The sequence below is a fragment of the Hypanus sabinus genome, chromosome 10, assembly GCF_030144855.1.
Source record: "Hypanus sabinus isolate sHypSab1 chromosome 10, sHypSab1.hap1, whole genome shotgun sequence".
Lineage (NCBI taxonomy): Eukaryota > Metazoa > Chordata > Chondrichthyes > Myliobatiformes > Dasyatidae > Hypanus > Hypanus sabinus.
This window is the reverse complement of record NC_082715.1, coordinates 45,068,414-45,094,215: the sequence shown is the minus strand read 5'-3', so window position 1 is coordinate 45,094,215 and position 25,802 is coordinate 45,068,414. Positions and strand designations below refer to the sequence as shown.

The window sequence follows — 25,802 nt, the reverse complement described above, 5'->3', positions numbered from 1 at the left end:
GGATGTGGAGAGGATATTTTCTGTAGTGGGGGAGTCTAGGACCAAAGGGCACAACCTCAGAATAGAAGGACATCCGTTTATAACGGCAAAGAGGAGGAATTTCTTTAGCTAGAAGGTGATGAGTCTGTGGAATTCGTTGCCACAGGCGGCTGTGGAGGCTGGGTGTATTTAAAGTGGAAGTTGATAAGTTGTTGATTTGTCGGTACATGCACTATTCTAGGGAGAAAGCAGGAGGATGGGGTTAAGAGAGAAAATGGATCGGCCACAATGAAATGTCAGAGAAGACTCGATGTACCAAATGACCTAATTCTGTTCCTATGACTTATGGTTTTTTTGGTCACCTCAACTTTGACAGCTACATGGTATGGATTGTAATCAACTTGAGTACTTTGGTTATGTAATGAACACTACTCATTTGCCTGGATGAAATATTTAAAACAAAAATGGCTTCTACAATGCTATTAGCATATAGTCAATTACACCTTTTGGGGGGTGGGGTTTGTGATTGTATCTGACAGATTCATTCAGCAAAAATTGGAGCGAGCCACCCCTGCGGAACGCCAGATGGTTTTCAGTGAAATCCTGCAAGCAGCATATCAGTTGATGACTGATGTGTTTGGAAATTATGTAATACAGAAATTCTTTGAGGTAGGCATATTTTCTGAAGCTTGCTTGATAATTATTGTAATGTAATGGCTGTTTTAATTAGCTGTTCTATTCTCAAGATTTGGGTGTGCTAGTAACATCAGGGCCAAGGATGGACTGTCTGGTCCTTCAAATTTCAAAGTAAATTTATTATCAAAGTACAAAATGCTACCATGTGCAACCTGACATTCTTTTTCTTGCAGACATTTGCAATAAATCCAACATAGAATTTGATGGCATCCATCTATCTTGAAGGACAATAGAATTTTTTCCACAAGCTTGGGCAGAAAGAATGGAAATCCTTGGGTGCCCAGTTGTAAGTCCCCCATAGTCTCACCAGTGTAGTCGAAAGGAAAGCGAAGCAATATGTTTGGCACCAGCTTGGATGCAGGAACTGCCAGAAGGATGTTCAGTGATGTGCAGCTGCCATAAGGACTCCACTCCAGATTTTCTGTCTGGGTTTACTCCCGTAACCTTCTTCTCTCCCGAGGCTGCCCAAAAGGCCATTTGACGGACAATTCAGAATAATAACCATTATAGAATCAATGGATATCCACACCAACTTTGGGGTTCAAATAGTGTGCAAAAGACATAAACTGTGCGAATACAAAAAGAGAGTAGTAGTAATAATAATAATTATTAAATAAGCAATAAATATCGAGAACATAAGATGAAGAGTTTTTGAAGTGAGTCAGTAGGTTGTAGGGACATTTCAATGATGGGGCAAGTGAGGTTGAGTGAAGTTATCCCCTCTGGCTCAAGAGCCTGATGGTTGAGGGGTAATAACTGTTCCTGAACCTGATGGTGTGAGTCCTGAAGCTCCTGTACCACCTTCCTGATGGCAGGAAGAGAGCATGACCTGGGTAGTGGGAGTTCCAGATAAATTGTTACTTTCCTGCAACAATGCTTCATGTAGATGTGCTCAATGGTGTGGAGGACTTTATCTGTGATGGGCTGGCCCTTTGAGCCTTCTCTGTAATAATGAATATAGCTGATTGTGTTTTCATCTTTGTGACATTTTTTCAGTCTTGTCTGGATCCCTCAATTCCTTTAGTGCCCAGAAGTGTAATAATCATTGTTTAATACATTGAGGCACTGCAGTATGGCAAGTTAGAGAATTCCGAAGTTCTACCACTAATCTGTACTTCCTTTAGTTCTACCTTCTCATTAGAACTTTTATTTGCTGGTATATCTGACAAGTTTTAATTATCTTCCATGAACATAGGCCTCTGTACTTCCATTTTGGAACAGGATCCTCGACAGTCTGTGCACATCAGAAATAACATCTCATTCTTGCTGACAGTCGCTACTGGCTTACCTCAAGGATGTGTGCTTAGCCTACTGTTATACTCTCGTGCTATCCACGATTGTGTGGCTCAAACACCATCTCTATCTTTGGTGACAAGGAGGTATACAGGAGCAAGATAGATCAACTGGATGAGTAGTGTTGCAGCAACAACCTTGCACCAAATGTCAGTAAGACCAAGGAGTTAATTGTGGGCATCAGGAAGGGGAATTCAGGGGAACACAAACCAGTCCTCAGTGAGAGATCAGCAGTGGAAAGGGACTGTTTCAAGTTCCTGGGTGTCAGCATTTCTGAGGATCTACTGTATCCTGGGCCCAACATATTGATGCAATCACAGTTTCAGAAGGAATTCGTTAGGAGTTTCAGAAGAATTGGTATGTCACCAAAAACACTTGCACATTTACCAGTTTGTGAAGACAAAATGATTTGAAGTGAAAAAAAGTATCCAAATAACAGTCACAATAAGAGAAAATCTGCAGATGCTGGAAATCCAAGCAATACACACAAAATGCTGGAGGAACTCAGCAGACTTGAGAAGGGTGCTTCTTGAAGGGAATATTATATTACATATTACATTTCTTGGCCTGAAATGTCAACTGTACTGTTGTTTTTATTTCTCCCCATAGATGCTGCTTGGCTTGCTAAGTTCCTCCAGCATTTTGTCTGTGTTGCATCCAAATAGCAATGATGTATCACTTGGAGCCAATATTCACGCAGTATGACTGCTCTTGTCTTGAGTGACACACTGTCAATTTCATCTGGTTGAATTGCTTAAGCATATATCTTTTATGCTACAAATCAAATAATTTGGATAATTTTGAGTTTATGAAATATTGTCACTGTACATATTTTGGGAAGTTGACTGGAGGTTCGCATGTAGTAATGAAAGGAAATTAATACATTTACCATAGAGTATCTATTCCTGTCATAAGCTTGTAACCAGCTTGTGTTCTTGTGACTCCAACTATGTGAACGATGCAGTTGAGACTCAGGATCATTGATGAACTTTTCAAGATGGTCATTTCTTGCTGCTTGTGTGGTACAGTTTTACCTTCCACTTACCAAATCAAAGCAAAACCAGACTGCATTTGACACACATGATTGAAAGGTTCAAAATCCAGCAAAACCTCAGTAAACCCTATAAGCAATCCCTTAAGCTTGTATTCGTTGTCTCCTCCATGATCATCTGCTTAATTTTCTCTTCTATGCTTCATGCTCCAATCAAATATCAGTTCACGCTACTATAGTTATGGTGGAATATTATTATATATAAAAGTGAAGGAAACAAATGTACATCTCCAGTGGATCACATGTAGCTGGCAATACATTTGCTGTTTCAGAAAGAAGTTGCTGAATTTGTCATTTCTTTAGATGTTAACTTCATCTTTTCCCTTTTTTAAATTTGTGGAGTTAAGGTCCTCTAAATTTGAAATAAGACAAGCTAAAGGCAAATAAGAAAAAAGTTATGGTAGATCTGATCATCTTCCATTCTGTTTATTGTCACAAGGCCTATAAAAATGTTAAAATTATTTTGATAAATATGTTTAGTTGTGGAATTGAGCTTTGAACAACTTATGGCACTTTTACAAGCAAATATATTGGGAATGTTGGTTTCCTTTGGCAACCAATTACCAGCATCTCAGTGCCAGTGGTGTTCAATTATGTTCAATGCAATCTGTTTTATACACTTAAAATGTTAGGTTGAATATCATTATTTAATTTCTGGCTCATGATTTCTACTTTGCTTCTTACTCATGCGCTGTCACATTTTGTAGCCATTGAGTTGCTAGATTCACATGTCATTTGACTTGAAATTTATGGTTTGTTTCGATCTTTTCAGTTTGGAAGTTTGGATCAGAAGCTAGCTTTAGCCCAACGTATCCGTGGCCATGTTTTACCTTTGGCTCTCCAGATGTATGGTTGTCGTGTTATTCAGAAGGCTTTAGAATCCATTTCAGCAGACCAGCAGGTAATTGTAAGTTTGAACAGATTTTTAAAAAATAATTATACACTATATAAATATTGTAGTATTTTTCTCATAAATTCTGTTTCTAATGGTGTTCTTCTCATTCCAGAATGACATGGTAAAAGAATTAGATGGACACGTTTTAAAATGTGTTAAAGACCAAAATGGAAACCATGTTGTTCAAAAGTGTATTGAATGTGTGCAACCACAGTCACTCCAGTTCATTATTGATGCTTTTAAAGGACAGGTGAGCAGTTACCTTTGTTTCAATGAAACTCCTTTTAAGTAAAGATAACCATATCAAGTAAGATGCTTCATCTGTGCTTTTATTTCCTTTGGTTGTATTTCATCCCAAGAGATGAAACACTTACGTGGTGACGACTTATTCTCAAGTACCACAACTGATAAAATTAAAGAACTCTCTTAAACTATCACTCAACATAGTTTTACTCAGTAGCAATTCCAAACTGGACCCTCACCAAATGTAAAGCAATTGTAGTATTATACGATGTGTATATTGCTAGTCTACTTTTAAAGTATAACTCTCGCTTCAGCTGGTGGCTTAATATAAGGGGTGATATCCCCAGCCCAGCTAAACTAAGAAATGTCATTTGGGTGGATGTTGAGCAATGTGTCCCCTGTAACAAATCAGTACCCTGAAATAACAAACTGTACACAATATGCGATTAAACGATTAAGCTTCATAATTCTTACTTTCACTATATAGTTAGTAAAGAAAAGAAAAAAAGGGCCCAATCTTTTTAAACAGTCTGTTGCACAATGTTGGAGCTCACTGATAAGCTGATCGTCCACCATTGACCTCCTCTGATTATCACTGCCCTTCAGACCTTAACTCCAAGTCCACCCTGTCAGGTGGTCTACCAACTCTCTCCATTTGCGTCTTCTCTCCACGTCTCTCCCCAGCAAAAGACTGCAAAAATCTCTCTCCCAGACTCATAAGAAAGAACAACAGCATTCCAAACCCCAGTTATCTCTAGGCATAACCCAAACATTGCTGATACAGAGAAACCATTACATTATCAATGAAACTTTACAGCATGTTACGCAGCAGTGAAACCCTACAACATGTTACAAAAGGGAGTAATGAATCATAGGGAGAATGTTCACAAGCTTTTAATATGCATTTTCAACAAGTGAAAGTACCAGAAATACATTTTTATAAAATTAAGACAATAATATGACAATATTATGCTTGGTATACTCTTATGTGATCAGTGAATTACTTGTCTGGCAATATAAGTACAGTCGGCCCTTCTTATCCGCGAGGGATTGGTTCCGGGATCCCTCACGGATACCAAAATACGCGGATGCTCAAGTCCCTTATTCAATACGGTGGACCTTAGGACCCAACGGAACCCCAGACCTTATTTAACCTGTCTCAGTGCAGTGGACATTAGGACCCGGCAGCGGAGGTCTGAATCCTCACTGTTTCTGTTCACGAAAGTAATCACAATCACGATTGAAAATAAAGTGGAAATAATAAAGCAATCAGAAAGAGGTGAAATGCCATCAGTCATTGGAAAAGCGTTAGGCTACATTGGTCAACGATCAGAACAAATTTAAAGGATAAAGTGAGAAAGGTCCTGCTCCGATGAAAGCTACAATTATTACTAAACAACGCAGTGGTTTAATTATTGGGTTTTGGGTTTTTGATCCTCCACATCAACCTGGCGCGGTGGAGAGCACACTCAGGAGCGGTCTTTCGCTTGGATCGAAATCAGGAGCTTCCGTTCCCAAGCCCGGCGCTGAAACATATACATTCTTAAGTGTTTTATATGCATAGAAAGGTAAAGTATATACTATATACTAAGACAAATGTTTGACTAACTGACGCTAAATAATACCGGATGTATCTGTTCCGATTTACTTAGTAAAAGAACTTCCGATTTTTTCCAATCCCAATCCACGATAACCCACGCACATCCTCCCGTATACTTTAAATCATCTCTAGATTTCTAATAATACCTAATACAATGTAAATTCTATGTAAAATAGTTGTTGTACTGCATTGTATAGGGAATAATGACAAGAAGAAAAGTCTGTACATGCTCGAACAACAAGTGCTGGAATAGCACTTCCGGGTTTTGGTGATTCATGGTTGGTTGAATTTGCGCATGCAGAATTCACGGATAAGGAGGGCCGACTGTATAGGTTATTGATGCCGAGGCAGATTTTTTTTATGTAGCTGAAAAAAGGTCATTAAATAAGTATTTTTACAATTTTAGAAGCTGAACTTTTCCAGAATTGTATCGTATACCAATGTTTCCTGCTAAGCAAGCTTATTCTTTTATTAAGCATTCACTTAAGTGGAAGTTTTAAAAATCCAAATATAATCAGACTAGTGTGTATCATCAGACAGACAGACAATTTTTGTTGCAATTGTGATTAATTATATTTATACAAATATTCAGTTTAAAAGAAATATTCCTCAATTGAATATTGTCAGCATACATCTTCTGCTCAAGTGCAGTGACAAACTTACTTAGAGCAGCATCACAGACACATAGCATTGTATAAAATTCACAAGAAAAACATAAGTATACAGTGGCTTGAAAAAGTATTCAGCTCCCACAACTATTTTCATACCTTAATGTCTCATTTCCACAATTTAAAATATATTGAAGTGAGACTTCTTTGGAGTCAATCGACAAAGCATTGTCAAATCAAAAGAAAAAGTCCAAAACCTGTCAACAATATATTAATAATTATAAACCGAAATTAGGAGGCTGAAATTATTCCCTTTGTAATTACAACGCTAAGTTTCTCCTTTCTCAGGTGTAGTATTACCAACTCACCTGGTTCATTGATGTAGTAAATTGGAGGATCGTTTTCAGTGAATTCATTAGAATAAATACTCCGTGTCTCTGTAAGGTCCAACAGTATGGTAGATTGTCAACAGAACAAACCAAAATGAAGACAAAAGAGCATTCAAGACAAGTCAGGGAAATGTTAATAGAGAAGCACAAATCTGAGGAAGGGTACAAAACCCAAAAGCACTGAACAAAGCTTGGAGCTCTCTGCAATCCATCATGAAAGAGTGGAAAAAATAGGAAGCCACAACCACACTGCCTAGGTGAGGTCTCCCCTCTAAACTTAGTTGTCAGAGAAAGATGGCACTTGGAGAGAGGCTAATGTGATGCCAGCAGCCAATCTGGGTTGCAGAAATCAATGGCTGTAACTGGAGATGAGGTTTATGGCTCCACAATCTCTATGGCTTGCACAGAAAGGGTATTTATTGAAGAATGGCAAGGAAGAAGCCTTGTCAAAATAAAGCATACCCTTGCCCATAAAGACTTCTAAAGTGTCAGTTAGAAGATACTGTATAGATATGGTAGGTCTTGTGGTTGGATGAGACTAAGGTGAAACATTTTGGCCTGAACATTAAATGGTACATATGGTATAAATCTAATGCATCACATCAGGCAAGTAATACCATTCCTACTTTAAAGTATGGTGGAGGTAGCATTGTGCTATAGGGATGCTTTTCACCAGCAGGAACTGAAAATGTGGTCAGGATTGCTGGGTAGATGAATGCTGCTAATATGGATAAAAACCTGCTAGCCTATGCCAGAAATCTTAAGCTTGGCAAGAAGTTGATATTTCAGCAGGAAAACAACCCAAAGCTCACTGCCAGTCAACAGTCTTGACCTTAGCCCGATCAAACATCTCTGGCAAGACTTCCAGGTTGCTGCTCATCAACTAACCTGGCACAGCTTGACCGGTTTTTGCAAGGAGGTAAATCTTGCTCCATCATGTTGAGCAAAGCTAATAGGGACTTATTTTAAAAGACCACTGGCTGTATCAGCTGCTAGGAATGGTTCAACTAAGTACTGAGCAAAGGGGATGAACACTTCTGAACTGCCGACATTTCAGTTGTTGAATATATTTCATGCGTTACAATTTTCCCTGTTTTATGGGCTCCACTGTGGGGGGGGGGGTGGGGGGGGGAGAAGGAGAATTAAAAATTCACAGTCCTTGGTTGTAGTACTCCTTTTATATGTATAAAGAGTTGGGGACTGAATACATTTACAAGACACTGTAAATTATGCACAGTGTTTTACAAGACAATGCAATTAGATCAATAATCAAAGTCCACTTTGATCATGATGAACTAAAATGTTCATAGTGTTGCCAAACTGTAGTGATTAGGGTTTTGTTGCTTGGTTCAAGAACTAAAGAGCTGAAGGGAAGTAGTAATAGTAGTAAGCAGCCTTCAATCCCAAGGGATCATGGGTTTGTGCCTCTGGTGGACTGTGTCCTCTCCAGGGCACAAGCCGGGGTAAGAAGATTTGAAGGTACGTAGCTGTTGTTGAACCTGATGGTGTGAGACTCTTGTACTTTTAACTTGTTGGTGGTGTGGGAATTCAGATGTCTGTACCTCCAGCCTGATGGTGGCTGCAAAATCTGCCATGGTGGAGATCCTTGATAGATGTTGCCTTTTTGAGGCAGCTACACTCAGTTTCTGTGGCTGACCTCTGCATTTCTGGTCCTCCACCTTGCCTTTTTCTTTGTGCTTCTTCAGAAGAGCTTGGACAACACATCTTGAAACTCATGCTGCTGCAAATATTCTGCTTGGGAGAGGCCTTTCTAATACAGGGTGACCATCTTCTGTTTTGTTGCTGTACTCTTGTTATCGTGTAAGAATTGATGATTTAAAGGTTAAACTGCCGCATCTACCACCCCGTTATCTTTTAGTTTTGTTGTCCAGTTTGATTACTTCTACACCGTTTCTGTTTCAGGTAATCAGTTTAGTTCATTCAACTCATGCTATTGATCATGTTTGTTATCTTTGTTTAATAATGCACTGGGCAATATACCTACAAAGTAATCAAGTTTTTACTTGAAAAGTTTAATATGTTAATTTCTTTAACAAAATACAATATTTTTTTCTGTAACTTTTTTTGAAAAATAAATGTTTGGTCATCTAAAATTTGATATTTTCTACTGCACACTAATGCAAAAGACAAAAAAAACATCTAAAACAGAATTGGTGTGAAAAATCTAGGGTGGCTAAGACTTTTTGGACAATACTCTGCATTTTATTATGTATTGCACTGTACTGCCAATAAACAACAAATTTCACCACATATTAAACCTGATACTGATTCTAAGTAAAGATGCTGGTGTTCTTTTCTTGTGATTATACAAATGTGCTGCACCCAGGACTGGCCATCAGATTTGTTAATATCCAGGGATTTAAAGCTGATGGCTCTTGTATGAATTTTTTTTCTGAGAACTGAAATCTTAAGTGTAGAAAATAATTCCAAGCTTTTGTGTTTACTTATTTCCATACTCGATAAAATGTGCATAAACCTTTTGACAATTAATTCTGTTCTACTTGATGTGATGTTATATGTTAATAAATATCAGCTTGTTTGATAAAGCCATTATTTATGCTTATAGAATGTAAAGTGGACAAACCAACCAGACTGAAACTATCCTTTCAAAACAATACTTACCAAAGGCAAACCTTTCCCTTTCTTGCATAATTGCTCTGGGCTGAGGGCGTCTTCCTTTAACTCCAGTTTTGTGGTGGCTGCAACCAGGTTTAGAAGTGTAAACAAAGTGGGTTTTTACTTTCATATTTGACTGTTAAACAAACAAGAAATTGGCATAATTGAAATAAGATTCTTATTAAGAACCTTAATAAATTTTGGGAACTTTGGAGGCTGACACTGAGAACCATTGGGGCTCCGGGGCGTGAGGGCCTGGGTTCAGGTCCCATGTTGGCGGCCTGGTAGAGGTCTTAGACTGGACCATTCACTCTCCATTTGCCAACAAAAACCTCCAGATGAGAGTGACAATAACAAGAAGAATCATGCCAGCTTGGACATTGCCTGGATTAACAAGGTCCATGCCAGTGATTAGGGAACTGGGACCATCTGGTGAGAAATTGGCTACTGAAGCAAATCGAGATTGGACAATATGGAATTAATGGAATGCTACTTTAACAGCAACCCACATGAAAGAGGATACATCAAGTCCATGTGGAGACTTTGGCAACAACAAAAACCATCGTCCACATTCACAGAAAAACATTTAGTTACCCAGCAATCAAATGTCGTCTCTAGAGGATTGTTATCAAATCTTGAATTGGAAGACAAACAATTATGATGCACCATAGCAACATTGCTGCAGAACCAAGCTGATCAGGAAATATGAGTTCAAACCCCACCTCCAGCCCACAGATGGCGCAAAGGTTATAGTATTACTTGTACATGGGAAATGCAAGATCGAACCTCACCTCGGGGCATATTGACACTGGCTGCTGCAACCGAAGAAAAGATTAAAGCTAAACTGGTGACAGTCAAATCAACGAACCAATCTTCTCCCCCCCCCAGATTTAGTGATAAAATTCCATCAGATCGCATGCTAGAAACACTGCTCATAATTGCAGCCTCCAATATAACTAAGACCAATAATCTGATATATGTATCAACAGCAGCAGTTCTAGAAATGCTGGGCTACAAAATGAAATACAGTGGAATGTACTGTTATAACCCCCTCTGGAGACAACGATTAGAAGCCAAGATGAAAACCACAAGGATGGAGATCAGCAGACTAACTGATCTGCAGAAAGGTAGGAACACTAAAGACTCATCTTGGCTACTAGGATATACAGAGGCATGTCCATAGCCAAAGCCCTGGAAACTCCTAAGCAACAGTTAACAGCTCTGGCTACCAGACCACAGAGGTACACTAAAGACATAGAGGACAAGCAAATAAATGCGCTGTTCTCCAAAAAGCAGGGGAAAGTATTCGCACGGTCCCAGAGCAACAACTCCCCAGTACCTGAACCAACCAAAATGGCAACTGAAAAGTACTGGAAGAGTATATGGGAGAAAGAAGCATCACATGACACCAGTGACTGAAAGACCTCTGCAATCTCACAGGGGAAGAACTAGTCAATGGACAGTAGGTGCAGGAGTAGACCATTCGGCCCTTCAAGCCAGCACCACCATTCACTGTGATCATGGCTGATCATCCACAGTCAGTACCCCGTTCCTGCCTTCTCCCCATATCCCTTGACTCGGCTATCTTTAAGAGCTCTATCTGACTCTTTCTTGAAAGCATCCAGAGAATTGGCCTCCACTGCTTTCTGAGGCAGAGCATTCCACAGATACTAGGCTGTGTACAAATACACAGATACTAGTCACTATCACAGCAATAGATGTCCAGCAACGGGTAGCAAGTATGAAGAACTGGACATCACCAGGGCCTGACATAATCCCACACCTGTTGGCTGAAGAAACACACTTGGCCCAAATGAACAGGCTGCTTGAAGCAGGCTCTCACCCTGACTAGCTAACTCAAGGAAGCACAGTACTCATAATGAGGAATCCTCACAAAGGAGCAACACCATCAAATGATCAGCCTAACACCTGCCTTTCAACAACATGGAAGCTCCTATCAGATATCATAGCCACCAAGCTGAAGGAACGAGTGTGTTAATTCCTGATCCCAGCTCAGAAGGGGGTTGGTAATGGAACAAAAGGCTCCAAGCACCAACAACTGGAAGACAAAACAGTCATTTGAGACTCCCAAGATCAGGCAAACCAACCTAACCACAGCTTAGATCAATTGCCAGAAAGCGTACAACTCAATGTCCATACATGGATCCTGGAATGCTTGTCCCTGTATAAGGTCAACAAGACATTGTGGACCTTCATTAAGAACTCATTGGGTTTTTAGAAGACAATACTAGAAGTTTACTCAAAGCCAGTAGCACGAGTGACTGTCAGATGTGGAATATACCAGGATGATGCACTTATCCCCTGCTGCTTTTCTGCATAGGCTTGAACCCCATCAGCCACCTTGTGTACATGGATGACATCAAGCTGAATGCCAGAAATGAAAGAGACATTGACTCACTAATCCACCTGACAAGGATATACCGCAGAGACATCAGGATGTAATTTGGACTGGAAAAGTGCAGGTGAATGGTAGTGAAAAAAGCAAAACTCATCAAGACTGAAGGATTCCAGTTACCTGAAGGCCACATACCAGATGTATAGGACAATTACAAATACTTGGATTCTGCAGGTGCACAGAAGCCACAATGAGGACACAAGGAAGGCTGCAACATCCACGTACCTCCAAAGAGTGAGACAGGTCCTAAAAAGCCAGCTGAATGGGAAGAACAGGATCAGAGCCATCAACACATCTTCCTTACCAGTCATCACATACCCAGCTGCAGTAGTGTGCCAGACAAGGAATGAACTGGAAGCCACTGATGTCAACACCTGGAAACTACTTAAACAATACATGGAGGATTCCATTTTAAGGTCTGTCATCCAGCAACTGCGCACCTGCTGGAATAAAGGAGGACTGGGGAATTGGAAGTGTCAACCACAGTCTTGGAAGAAATGCAAAACAATCATGAGTATATGTCAGGAAGATATCCCCTAAGGATGACCTGCTAGGGTAATACCTCAGACAGCAGGCAGGGGATTTGGAAAAGGAAGTGGGTGAAGCAGAGCTAGAGGACCAGAGGCCATGGGAAGACAAGCAACTGCACAAGATGTACCATTGCTAGATATCAGAGGTGGCTGATATAAGAAAGCCCTACCAGTGGGTGGAAATGGCAGGGTTGAGGGACAGCACAAACACGGTGAGAACGAGCAATAAAAGCAGGGGTCTATCACACCAGACAAGACTCAAGCAAACCGTGCAAGGAATCCGCTGAAACCATCCAGCACGTAGTAGCAAGGTGCAAGATGCATGCAGGGACAGCATACACTGAACGGCACAACCAAGTTGTAGGAATTGTGTACAGGAACGTCTCCGCTGAGTATGGATTGGATGCACCCACATCCAAATTGGAAACACCAAGGAGGTAGAGGAGAATGACAGAGCTAAGATCTTATGGTACTTCCAAAAACAGACTGATAAGCAGGTACTGGCCAACTAACCAGGCATAGTAATACTGGACAAGGAACAGAAGAAAGCCATAGTAATAGATGTGGCAATCCTGAATGACAGTAACATCAAGAAAAAATAGGAGAGCTGGTAAAATACCAGGGCTAGAAAGAGCAGATAGAACTGATGTAGAAGGTTAAAGCCAGAGTAATTCCGGTGGTGATAGGAACACTTGGAGCTGTGACACCTGGAGTGGGGGAGTAGCCCCAACAAATCCCAGGAACAACAGGGGAGATCTTGTTCCAGAAGAGCACACTACTAGGAACAGCAAGGATAGTGAGCTGAATCCTCAAGCTCCCAGGCCTCTGGTAGAGGACCCAAGATTGAGGGAAAAACACACATACACACACCCATAAGGGATGAGGAAAAATGCATATCTATGAAATTAAATATTTGAATAAAATTGATACAAAAATTCCTTGTATTTCATCATGTCAAATAAAGACCTCCGTTGGTCCGGGGTGACCATGGAAATTATGTCCCAGCTGTCTACATGTTACGCAAACTAGAGTAGTACAATATGGAGAGCTAGCTGGTGCCCATGTAGCAGACTCCCCCTCTTCATGTATCTGGTAAATCCAAAGGAATGGCAGAGGCCGATACATTTGGCACCAGCAGTGTTGTAGGAATTGCTGGTCAGAGTTGAACTCAATATAGGATTGCCTTGGGGAATCCAGCAGGGGTTTACTCCCAAGGCCTTCCCTGTGAGTGGGTATAACTGCAAGGCCGTGGAGGTTTGAGATCAGAGTTTTCCTTCACCTAGATGAGCTGCCAAACTTGGCTTACGAGCCCCATCTGCCCAAGCAACAGGTGTTAAGGTGCCAATAACCCACACTTGTCCCTTCTGTCAATAGAAGCAGTTACGACAGGTTCAGTAGCTAAGCCACATGTGAAGATCAAGAGCGGGGCTTGGTTGTTGGAAACACATGCCATTGGGAGCATTTAATAGGTAGTGGGAGCATACCGCTCACTGCCTCCCCAAGATATAACAGACAAAATAAATTGGTATGCGTAAAGAAGTCAAATACTCTGTGTTATATATCATAGGCTTTCCTGTTCAGATTTCCTCAGCTTGTTGACTTGGCACTTACATTTTAGTTGTTCTCTTCAGAAGAGCCACGCAGTTAAACCTTTCCTCTACCCTTGCTCCTGTATTTTTTGTTTTGATAGTCACTTAAATCAGCCACACTTTTTTTGTAGAAATCCTCACTGCAAACCATCTATTTGCAGAACAGCTGATTCCTCAGCAATCATATTAAGTAAGGGCACTATAAACTAATTCTTATTTCTTTCATCAAAACCATATGCTTCACTTAACCTATGCTCTAAGGAAATCAACATCAATTTCTAAAGGAAGCCATTTTTTTTTCAATCTTGGTTATGAACATTTTCCAGAAATTTTTCTGAGCAGTCACCTGATAAGTTTGGTAACATAACTAACACAAAGTTGAGCTTTAAGTCTAATGCCATTGCAATTTCTAATACAACTTACTTTCATCTCCTTAACAGCTTGTTTTAACTTTCCTAATGCTCACTTTCGACAGTTATCACCAAAACTTTTCCCGGATACTTATTATTGTTTGAATATTCCCTGATAAAGTTATTTCACATTACTGGCTTGTGCTGCTTGACATTGCATTTACTGGTTAAGCAACATCTTGATAATTAAAATGTTCTTACATTAAAATGACAATTGCCATTACCCTTTTTTAAACTGAAGTGCCGGCATTTAAGTCCTTCACTGCTCTGACTCTATCCCTGTGTCCATGAAGGATGGGAAGATTGTGACTAAATCATTTGTACTTTTTCTGGGGTCCTTAATAATGAATGCCACCTTTTTGAGGTATTGCCTTTTGAAGATGTCCTTTATGCTGGGGAGGCTAGTGCTCATGGAGCTGGCTGAGTATGCAACCCTCTGTGGCCTTTTCTGATCTCTCTACAGTGAGCAAGATTGGGTTGATTCTCTTTATTATCTAACTTCCTGTTTTTAAACCAGAATCGGGACTGCAATATCTAATCTTCAGTTTGAATGAGGTGTTCAAGCCTTTATCAGATGGAAGCACTTAAAAACTGTATAAACTTTGCTCATAGTAATGTTGACTTCTATTATTAGGACTATTGTTAAACCAATTTGTGCTTTGGTCCACCTTAACGAACTGGCCATGGTGGAGGTTATCACAATTAAGTAGAGAAACTCTAAAGTTATAGCAGGTGCCAACAGTTATTTTCAGATAAGAAATTTTAAATAAGCATTTGGCTTAGCTGGGAGTGCTAATCTTCTTACTGCTTATTTCTCCCAACTGTCTATAAAATCATTGTGTTTTGAAGGAACACACACACACACACACACACACACACACACACACACACCCCACACACACACCCCACACACACACACACACACACACACACACACACACCACACACACACACACACACACACACACACACACACCACACACACACACACACACACACACACACACACCACACACACACACCACACACACACACACACCCCAAACACTATTTAAAAACTTAGCATGTAACTGGTGCTGGTTAGAAAATGTTCAGCAGCAGTCTTCTATCCAATTAAGCAGTATATTGTCCCAAATATGGATGGCAGGGTGGAAATCTGTCTCTATCAAAAGAGGTGGGTATAATGCACTTCTTCCCTCTGCTAGCCTGCAGGTCACCCTTGGGCAAGTTGTAGCACCTGCTTGGTTCCATGATCAGGGTCACATAAAACATTGAAAGCAGGTGGTGGATGATCATATGAGCAGCTGGTGCACATCACGAGTTGGTTGTGCAGCCATTGTCACTGGGCAATTTCTGAAGAGCATTGATAACAGCTGGGGTCATCTGTCTTGTAAAGACACTGCCCAGAAGATGGCAATGGCAAACCACTTCTGGAGAAAAACTAAACTTGCCAAGAATGATCATAGTCATAGATCATGATCACCCATGTCATATGACATGGCACATGATGATGGTGATTGTCCAAAATAAACAAAGCAAATCCCAGGTATATTCTGGATTTGTTTTTGTTCTTTAAGAGTTGTCCCTTGTGGCTGTCCTGATTAACCAGTGTCCCAGTTAATGGAATCCACTGTATTCACATTTCTTCAACTGTGTTTTTCTGGAAAAAAAGGTGTCTGGTATTGCTTTTCTTTCCCCACAGCCTCCTCCCACCTAAGCATTTAAAAAATATTTTTACTGGAAGAAAAGTCTATTCTATCAGATTCTGACATAGCAAGGTTGATGTGTTGGAGAAAAGATGGAAGAATTTTACAATAATTTTGTCTTTTATTCTAGGTATTTGTCTTGTCCATGCATCCTTACGGTTGTCGAGTTATTCAGCGTATTTTGGAACACTGCACACCTGAGCAGACTCTTCCAATCTTAGAGGAATTGCATCAGCACACTGAACAATTAGTGCAGGTGAGATCAGTTAACACGTATGAATTCAGTTAAGTTTACACTTCTTTTACAAGGAATTCTAAGATCATTAGCATGGTTTTGATATCAGATCTGACACTTCTTTTAGGGTCATTGATTTATAGATGGCTAAAAATGACCTTTTCTGAGATGTTAATATTAACTCAGTGTTTTGCGGATCACTTTCTTAAATTATAATAATTATCTATTTAAGTAAGTAGTTCTGTTGCTCTTTTCAATTTGATAGTTAATTGATTACATCTACATTTAAGAAAGAAAATGTGTGTATTCCATGATATAACATGCATTTCTTGCCATCAGCACTAATATCATATATTCATTGTCTTTAATTGCAAATTCCACTTATCTGTGCTTGGTACTCAGTGATACAATCTAGTTAATCTAAGTAACAGAAGCTAAGTAATGAGGTGTAAACATGTATCCATTGCAACTATCAGCTTTGACAAATACTTGCATCTGATTGCTACCTGCCCATTTCTGAGATGAAGCTTTTCTTATTAACTGAGGTTATAGTAAATGAGGTTCAGCTTCCTTGCATAGATACATAAGAAAAAGTATTTTTAAGATCATTAAATAGGATTCTCCGGAGAAATAAAGTATAAGGAAGTTAGGGAATGTTAGAAATGATTTGGGGGAAGGAAAAATATGGAGATTTAGTGGTGTTCTTTAGTTAATCCTGAAGTGTTGCGAATACAGCTTCCTGAAATATATTTTGTGATATTTAATTTTGGCCGGATTTTTAAAAATGTAACTAAATGATCCTGGTGAGATGGATAACTGATTTTTTAAAAAAAACTAATTAAAATACCTCAGCAGTTCAGGTGGCATCTGGAAAGGAGGGAAAGAGACAGTTGATGTTTTGGGTCTTGATTTTTATTTTCTGGAGTTCAGATGAAGGGATTTAGCTAGAAACATCAACCCACTGAGTTCTTACCACACTTGTTTTTATGCTGCAAATTCCAGCATCTGCCATTTCTCTTGTTTAAATTTATGTCCTCTAATCTGTCATACACTATCAAATTGAAGCTTGTCAATAGGCACACAGTTCTGGCATTTTGTAATTTTACTTTCTACTAATTACTACTTGCTGCAGTAAATTAAATTGACTCAATTCTATGAACTAGGAATTTTTATTTTCCCTTGAGGCGTTTACAATATCATTTACCATTAGAGGGAATCAAAATTTAACAGCCAATTGGAAAAATGCTTGTAACAAAACACTGTTTATGGAATTATGTACTGATACAGAAGTCTCTTCATTGTGTTTTAATAGGATCAATATGGAAATTATGTCATCCAGCACGTTTTGGAGCATGGGCGCCCTGAAGATAAGAGCAAGATTGTTGCTGAAATTAGGGGGAAAGTTCTTGCTCTGAGTCAACATAAGTTTGCCAGGTATACAAATTTGCATTTCACATAAATGTGTACTTGGAAACTAATAATAGGACTGAGGCTATTCCCATATACTTTTATCTTTTTGAAGATACATTAAGTAGGATGATTGAATGAAACGTTCAGTCATAAATGATGTAATGTAAGAATACTTTAGTAGGTTAAATATTATAAGTACATCCTAGTTCAACCATCTTTGTCTTTCATTGAAGACCCTTCGTGCCACCACTCTGCACAACAAAATTTGAAAATTAAAATCTTTTGTTTGGTGGATTGAACATGCTTTAATGATTTTTTTTCCCCCTAGCAATGTTGTGGAAAAGTGTGTCACTCATGCCTCTCGTACTGAACGTGCTTTATTGATCGATGAGATCTGTTGTCAGAATGATGGTCCTCATAGTGCCTTATACACAATGATGAAAGATCAATATGCTAACTATGTGGTTCAGAAGATGATTGATGTGGCAGAACCAGCTCAGCGTAAAATCATCATGCACAAGGTATATTTTTATTGATATGCTTGATAATTCAAATTAGTATTTAATATACTAAAGGATAGTATATTAACACAAGAGATTTAAGCAATGTAAGTACAGTGCCACCCTAGTTCAATCCTGATCTCTGGTGCTGTTTGTGTGCAGTTTGCATGAGACTCGGTTTCAATGTACAGCTCAGTTACATCCCCCCATCCCAAAGACATGCAGGTTGTTAGCTTAATTAACCACTACACAGTAAATTGCTCCTGTTGTGTAAGAATCTTAACGGAAGTTGATGGGAATGTGGGGAGAGTAAAGCGGGATTAATCTTAGATAAGTGTAAATGGGTGCGTAATGGTCAGTGCAGACTCAATCCAAGTGACTCCTCTCTGTGCTCTGCTTTATGACTATCAATGATTATCAGAAAGTATTATTACTGTCTGCTCAAGGAAACAAAATGTTAACATACATTGCTGTGTGTTTTGTAATTAACACTGAGTAGGGCACCACCATTCCATTAAAACAAAGCCAGAGATTATCAAAGTCTAAACTTGTGTCCTTTTGAACTCTAGAGGAATATGGACCCAGTGCAGGCACTTGGAACTAACTTGGGAAGGCATTTGGGTCCTCATAAAAGCACAAGTTGCTGGGATATGAAGCAATACAAAAAGCAGTGATGGAACTCAGCGGGTTGGGCAGCATCTGAGTCAACTTTCCAGGTTGAGATCTTTCATCTAAACTAGAAAGAAAGGGGAGATGGCGGGTGTGAAAAGATGGAGGGAATGGGGGTAGCAAGAACTAGAAGGTGTCGGGTGGATCCAGCTGATGAGGTGGGATGATAGTGAGGGCAGGAATGAAATCAGAAGCTTGGGGTTGGGTGATGGATGGAAGTGACAGAGCTGAAGGAGAGGACAGTGGAGCATAGAATAAAGGCAGTGAGGTAGGCAGGGCAACCAGCGTGGATGTATGGGCATATGGGGGCCAGTTGGATCAGGAGGAGAGAGGGGAAAAAGGGAAAAGGACTGAGGGTGGATGGTTACTGGAAATTCAGAATTTGACTATCACTCTTCCAGGTTGGAGCTTACCCAACCTGGTGAAACATGAAGTGCTGTCCACCATTTTCATTTGAGCATGTCCTGGCTTTGGAAGTATCTGGCCGTCAATTGTGCCAGCCAGGAATTCCCAGTGACCAGCCATTTCAATTATACTTTGCATTCACACACTGACATACCTGTCTACAGCCTCCTCCACTGCCAGTTCGCAGCCAAATGAAAATTAAAGATACAAACACCTCAGATTGTACCTCAGCATCTTCTATCTTGCAGCATGAATATCAGATGGTCACGCATCCAGTAATTGTCTTTTTTCTCCTATATCATATCTCTGGCTCACTCTCACTCTTCTCTCTTCGCCCCTTCACCTGATCCAGCTGTCTGTCAAGCACAATATCCTTCCATTAGTTGCCCTCCCCACCACAACCTCTGTTGTTCCATGCTGCACTGTCCTCTATCATATTCCACCCTTTAGCACTTCCACCTATTACCTTTAATCTTCTGGCATCATTTCTGCCCTCATGTGCCTATCAACCCTATCGCCTACCTATGAGAGGTCCATATTGGGACTGCTACTTTTCACATTGTTTGTCAATACAATAGTGGAATTGATGGCTTTGTAGCCAAGTTTGCGGATGATACAAAGATAGGTGGAGGGGTAGGTAGTGCTGGGGAAGCAATGCGATTGCAGGCAGGACTTAGACAAATTGGAAGAATAGGCAATAAAGTGGCAGATGGAATACAGTGTTGGGAAATGTATGATAGTGCATTTTGGTAAAAGGAACAATAGTGCGAACTATTATCTAAATAGGGAGACAATTGAAACATCAGGGATGTAGACAGACTTAGGAGCCCTCATGCAAGACTCCCAAAAGGTTAATTACAGTTTGAGTCTGTGGTAAAAAAGGCAAATGCAATGTTGGCATTTATTTCAAGGGGAATGGAATATAAAAACAAGGAGATAACGCTGAAGCTTTATAAGACTCTAGTCAGGCTGCATTTAGAGTATTGTCAACGTTTTGGGCCCCTTATCTGAGAAAGGATGTGTTGTCATTAGAGGGAGTCCAGAGGGGGTTCATGAGGATGATTCTGGGAATGAAGGGGTTAACCTACGAGGACCATTTGGCAGCTTTGGGGCTGCACTTGCTGGAATTTAGAAGAACGCGTGGGGATCTCATTGAAACCTACTGAATGTTGAAAGGACTAGATAAGGTGAACATGGAAAGGATGTTTCCTCTGGTGGGGGTATCCAGAACTCGAAGGCACAGCTTCAAACTTCCCTTTAGAATAGAAGGAAGAAGGAAATTTTTTAAGCCAAAGAGTGGTGAATCTGTGGAATGCTCTGCCACTGACTGCGGTTGAGGACAAGTCCCTGGTATATTTAAAGCAGAAGTTGATAGATTCCTGATTGGTCGGGGCATCAAGGGGTATGGTGAGAGGGCAGATAAGGAGGTTGAGTGGGATCTGGGATCAGCATGATGGAATTGTAGTGCAGGCTCGATGGACTGAATGGCAAAATTCTGCTGCTTTGTCTTAAGTCCTAACCCTCTCACTTGGGTTCAATTATCACCTGCCTTCCTTGCACCATTTTATACTGGCTATTTCTACTTTCTTGTCCATTTGAAGAGCTACAGCCTGAAATGTTGACTACCCATTTCTCTCATATTGTATCTAATCCACTGAGTTATTCCAGTGCTTTACAGGTTGCATCTGTGCCCGCATGAAAAATTTGGGCAAGAGGGCCTGTTTTTGTGCTCTACAACTCTGCCTTTATTTGGTAAATAATGCAAGTATATTTTGTTACATTTTTTAGTAGTATTTGCAAATTGAAAGATGCAATTGAAATGCCTGGATTTTCAGCTACATCTCTTCTAATGTTATATGTATCCCATTCTATAGTAGGCACTAATTATTAAGGTAGAATGTGCCTATCAATTTTATGAGTCACTTTAAAAGATGCTTCTGAATGTTTTTTGTTTGTATACAGATTCGTCCTCATATTACAACCTTACGAAAATACACTTATGGAAAACACATCTTAGCCAAACTGGAAAAGTATTACATGAAGAATAGCACTGATCTGGGGCCAATTGGAGGACCACAAAATGGAATACTCTAAGTTTTTGATTTACACAAGAAATATACTAAACTGTGCTACTTAAATATTGGGTGTACCAAACAATGAAGGCCTTAATAGTGGAGAGACAAAATAACATTTTATTGTTGCATTTTTTAAAATTAATTGTAAATTGTATATTTTACCAGTCAATTGCAACTCGTGTCCAAGTCTGTGCATTTGGTTTCTTCTTGCTGGCAGGTTGTGGGAAAACTTGGTAAAGTACAGATTGTATAAATTTAACATAATTGTATTGAACAAAATTGTGCATGCTGTAAATTATATCTTGTAAAATCATTTGTTTTATTTTGTAAAGAATTTTATATTTCTTTAGATTAACTTTAAATTCAGGTAGTTTTAGATACTTTTCAAGCCCAATTGATTAGTTTAACTTTTACGGGAGATGCTAATTAAAATAATCAAATAATCAAAACAGGATGAAGTTAAATTATACTTCAGCAAATGCTTGTTGACTCCAATATTTAAATAGCACAACAAATGGTTTTGGTTTGTTGAAATTTGATGTAATTCAGGGAAGTGCTTAAATGACAGGCTGATATGTAATGTTACTCCTGATGTTTATTTTACTATGGAGATGTCGATACTCGATAGGGTTTTATTTTTTGAGATAAACACTGCCCTGTTTTTCTACTTCAGCAATGTATAGCAGTGATGTATATACGTATGTATTTAACCATTGGACAAAGTGGCAGTTAAGGAATCATTGTAATATGCATAACCTAAATGTAAAAATTGCCTGAAAAGTTGATTTTATCCCCTATCAAAATCTGGCTTTTCAGTCTATTTTGCAAAGATTTGGGGGAATTTGTATTTTTAAATTACTAATGTAAGGAGGTGTATGACTGTGTGGCAGTTTTATTTTTACTTTTTCAATTTAAAAATTAGAAATCTTGTGCAGATTTGAAAATTAATGGGTCATTAAAGGCTGGTCTTGGTAGCCCAACATAACGCATGTAAAAATAATGAAACTTGTTTTACTTCTAAATACATAGTGTATATGTGTAGATTTCCAATTTATAGGTGTAAGTTTACAATTTGTAAACAAAAGAGAACCTGCAATTTCAGTGTTTAATCACAGGCTTGGCTAACTTGGTAGTAATACATAGTTTGGTTGTAAAATTGTACATTTGTAAACCTGATGCTGTAAATGTTAAGAAGTCTTTTACCCTTCAGAAAACAAAGTTTGCATCTTAATGTACATTCACTAACTTGCTCCCCTTCCCTTGCAGAGTGTTGTATAATGTAAAGTTCTTTAAATCAAAAGTGATTTTTTAAAAACTATCTTTCTATGGCTTAAAAGATGAACTAGCTTTTTATCTATTAGGACAGTATGTTTTGTTTATAATTGTAGCTAATGATATTCTGTTCATACGGTAAATTTTGAAAAATTTACAATCGTAATGTTTCCTTGTTTCAGTGAAAGTTGTGCATAGTAAAATTGAAAAGATTAGACCGAGGCATCCAGTTACCATGGAAACCAAAATTACTTTCCATCTCAAAAGGAAATCCTTTTTGTACAGAAAAGTACTGTATTTTGGGATTGTCAATCTGAGTAAGTGGAAGTATGTATGATATTGTCAAATTTTTATTTGAACATGTGGTTGTAACACTACATATAGATGTACATTTTACAGGAGGCCTTATGTACATTTCCTGATGAAGTTTTGCAGGCAGAATTGCAATCGTATATAATTAATAGTTATTTGTATTCTTTGCATCTGGAAATATTTTGAAACGTGCTTTGTATATTCAGTTTCTGAAAGATAAGAATTGTGATTGTACTTTAGTGATACTTGAAAAGTCAGTATTTTGTATAAACAGAATGACTTTTGGATTTGGAACAATTGGGAATTATTTATCTTAATGCCTTTGGATGTGATGTCCTTAGCATTGAAGAGATAAAAGTTGTTTTCATTAGGGCTGTGCAGTCATTTTTTAAAAATTTGTACTAAAAATCATTGAACTTAAATTATTCAAACTAGTTCATATTTCAATGTTAAATTTTTAATATTTGATTATTTTATACTATTAGTTTAAAGTCTTTTCATGCTATGACATCTGTATTTTTCAATATCGGTGTACTATGGCTCTTTGCTTTCTAGCTTTTCAATTGCTTTGCAGACTTTAATCTTGTTTGAGAGCTGCAAAAAATTAATCATCAGGAAAAATCATGTTGGCCATGTTTAGATAATTGGCTGTAGGCCTACAGTGTGCATACAGTCCTGTAGGCTTGTTAACATCAGTCAAGTGCAGCCCTAGTTTCCATGGCAGCTATTTATTTGCTGCATTGAGGTCACTTTGTGAGGATTGTGCTCTAGTTTTAGTTTTGGGTAATGTGAGTCTAGGTGAAAAAGCTGAGGAAGTTTTAATTAGATTTGAGATCAAATGAACAAAACCACTAGAGAATGCTCTGACATTTCCTTGTAGTTGATGGACCATTTTTTTGTTATAAGGTCTGCCACCTGGCTCCTTGGTAGTAAGACAGATTAATCTTACGTTCATTGTTGTATATGCTGTACATTAAAAAATGTCAATAACGTATGAATTAAACCTGTTTTGTTTTCCGTATGTAAATGTTTTTGTTTCACTTTGCGTTGAATATCTGCTAGCAATAGTGTAAAGGGTTAAGAATGAGGGTCCATGAGCCACCAAGTAGTATATGATTTTCTATGGGAAAGAATGTGCAATCCATGATTATGGAGGTGTTCTTGAGTCCTAAATAGCACACTGGTTCTGTAGTCACCCTATTCTGTAGTTCAGGATATAACAGATCAAATGTAGTAGGCAATGAATGGAAGACAAGATCTAGTACAGATAAAAGTTTTGAAGGTGGAATTCAAGGAACAAAGTTCTAGATCAGCTGAGTTTCCACTCCTTAATCTATTTTTGGTTTCTCCCATTACTTTGTGCTGCACAGGCTGATTCCTACTTGTCCTATGCTCTGAAGCATACTAGTATTGACTGGTGTGACATCATGATGGCACCAATAAACCACAGTGATGTTCTGTAGGCTGCAGACAGTACTTCTAATTCAGCTTCAGCTACGTAAGAAATACGATAGCAATCTAAATTTCAAATAACATTAAAAAGAACAGTATATAGTTTCAGGATATACACAACAAGGAGATAATGTTATGTGTCACTGCAAATAGAATAAATTATTGGAGCTGTCACAAACACATGATGAAAGTCATGATTATTTGAATACTTCTGTTCCTCACAGATCAAATATTCCAAAGTGCTATACAGTCCACAGTGTGGACTAGATCTAAGTTCCACACAACTTAATTTTGTGTTCAATAGTTTAAAGGGATTGCAATACATTAATCATCCAAAGGATGTCTCCACATCCCAATGTTATGCAGAAATTTATCTGAACTTTGTACCTCGACAATTGCATGAAACTAATTGAATGCTACTTTGGTTGAATGAGTATCTTCTTTTCATACTTGTCTATCTGGCTTCATTGTTGCCATCCTCTGCTGGGTTAAGTAAGTTGAAATACCCTGCTCGGAATTAAAGCAAAATCCTCTCAGTTTGACACTCCAACAGTAGTATTGCATTATAAGATATGCTGCATTTTAGATGTTAAACTGAAGCCCATCTGCTCATTCATGGCTCTGTTTTGGGGAAAAGAAAACAAGTATTATCCCCCACCCAGTATTCTTGCTGCATTTGTCACTAAAATGGAATATTTGATCAATATTACATTGCTTCTGCTTATTTGTTCCATACAAGTGGACTGCCAATGAGCTATATTATGAGCTACATAGAAAATACTTTTACTGTAAAGCACATTGGAAAAGGTATTCTTTATAAAAGGATGTCTCTATGAGGAGGCAGACATGATGTAGCAAGTACAATGAAGTGGGATGGCCTTAAAATTCAAGTTCAAATTTAGTTTATTGTCATTCAACTGTACACATATACACCAGCAAACGAAACAACATTTCTCTGAACCAAAGTGCACAACACAGTACATACAACTCACACACACAACACAAATAATGTTACCATAACAAATAAGGTGCATATTGAAAAGTAAACAGTATACCACTACTAGCACTTCATGCATGATGAGACTATGATGAAATTCATATTCGGTAGCAGGGAGTTCAGCAGTCTGTTGGTCTGGAGGAAGAAACTGTTCCCTATCCTAACAGACCTTGTCCTAATGCTTTGGTGCCTCCTGCCTGATGGTAGGAGGTCAAAGAAATTGTTGGACGGATAGGAGGGATCATTGTTAATGTTAAGAACCTTATGTATGCAGCGTTCCTGATAAATATGTAATGGGTGGAAGAAAGACCCCAATGATCCTCTCAGATGCCTTGCAATTCCCATACGAAACAGTAATGGCAGCATACTCAATGTTGCTACATTAAAAATTGTTTAAAATGGGTGGAGAGAGCCTCACTTGTCTCAATCTTCT

At 38.8% G+C, this 25,802-nt stretch overlaps 1 protein-coding gene across 5 annotated transcripts in view; it reads left to right on the top strand.

Moving 5' to 3' along the window:
- LOC132400629 (pumilio homolog 2-like) overlaps positions 1 to 23,941 on the top strand; it is a 139,499-nt gene extending 115,558 nt beyond the window's left edge. For 3 of the 5 annotated variants that reach the window (XM_059981789.1, XM_059981790.1, XM_059981788.1), the window contains 7 exons: positions 519 to 648; positions 3,792 to 3,926; positions 4,027 to 4,164; positions 16,173 to 16,298; positions 17,590 to 17,711; positions 18,016 to 18,208; positions 21,224 to 23,941. In XM_059981789.1, the coding sequence (XP_059837772.1) occupies positions 519 to 648; positions 3,792 to 3,926; positions 4,027 to 4,164; positions 16,173 to 16,298; positions 17,590 to 17,711; positions 18,016 to 18,208; positions 21,224 to 21,355 (976 nt within the window). In that variant the 3' untranslated portion in view covers positions 21,356 to 23,941. The remainder of the gene's footprint in view (positions 1 to 518; positions 649 to 3,791; positions 3,927 to 4,026; positions 4,165 to 16,172; positions 16,299 to 17,589; positions 17,712 to 18,015; positions 18,209 to 21,223) is intronic. The other 2 variants (XM_059981792.1, XM_059981791.1) reach the window with 1 other exon arrangement.
- The last annotated feature ends 1,861 nt before the right edge of the window (positions 23,942 to 25,802 follow it).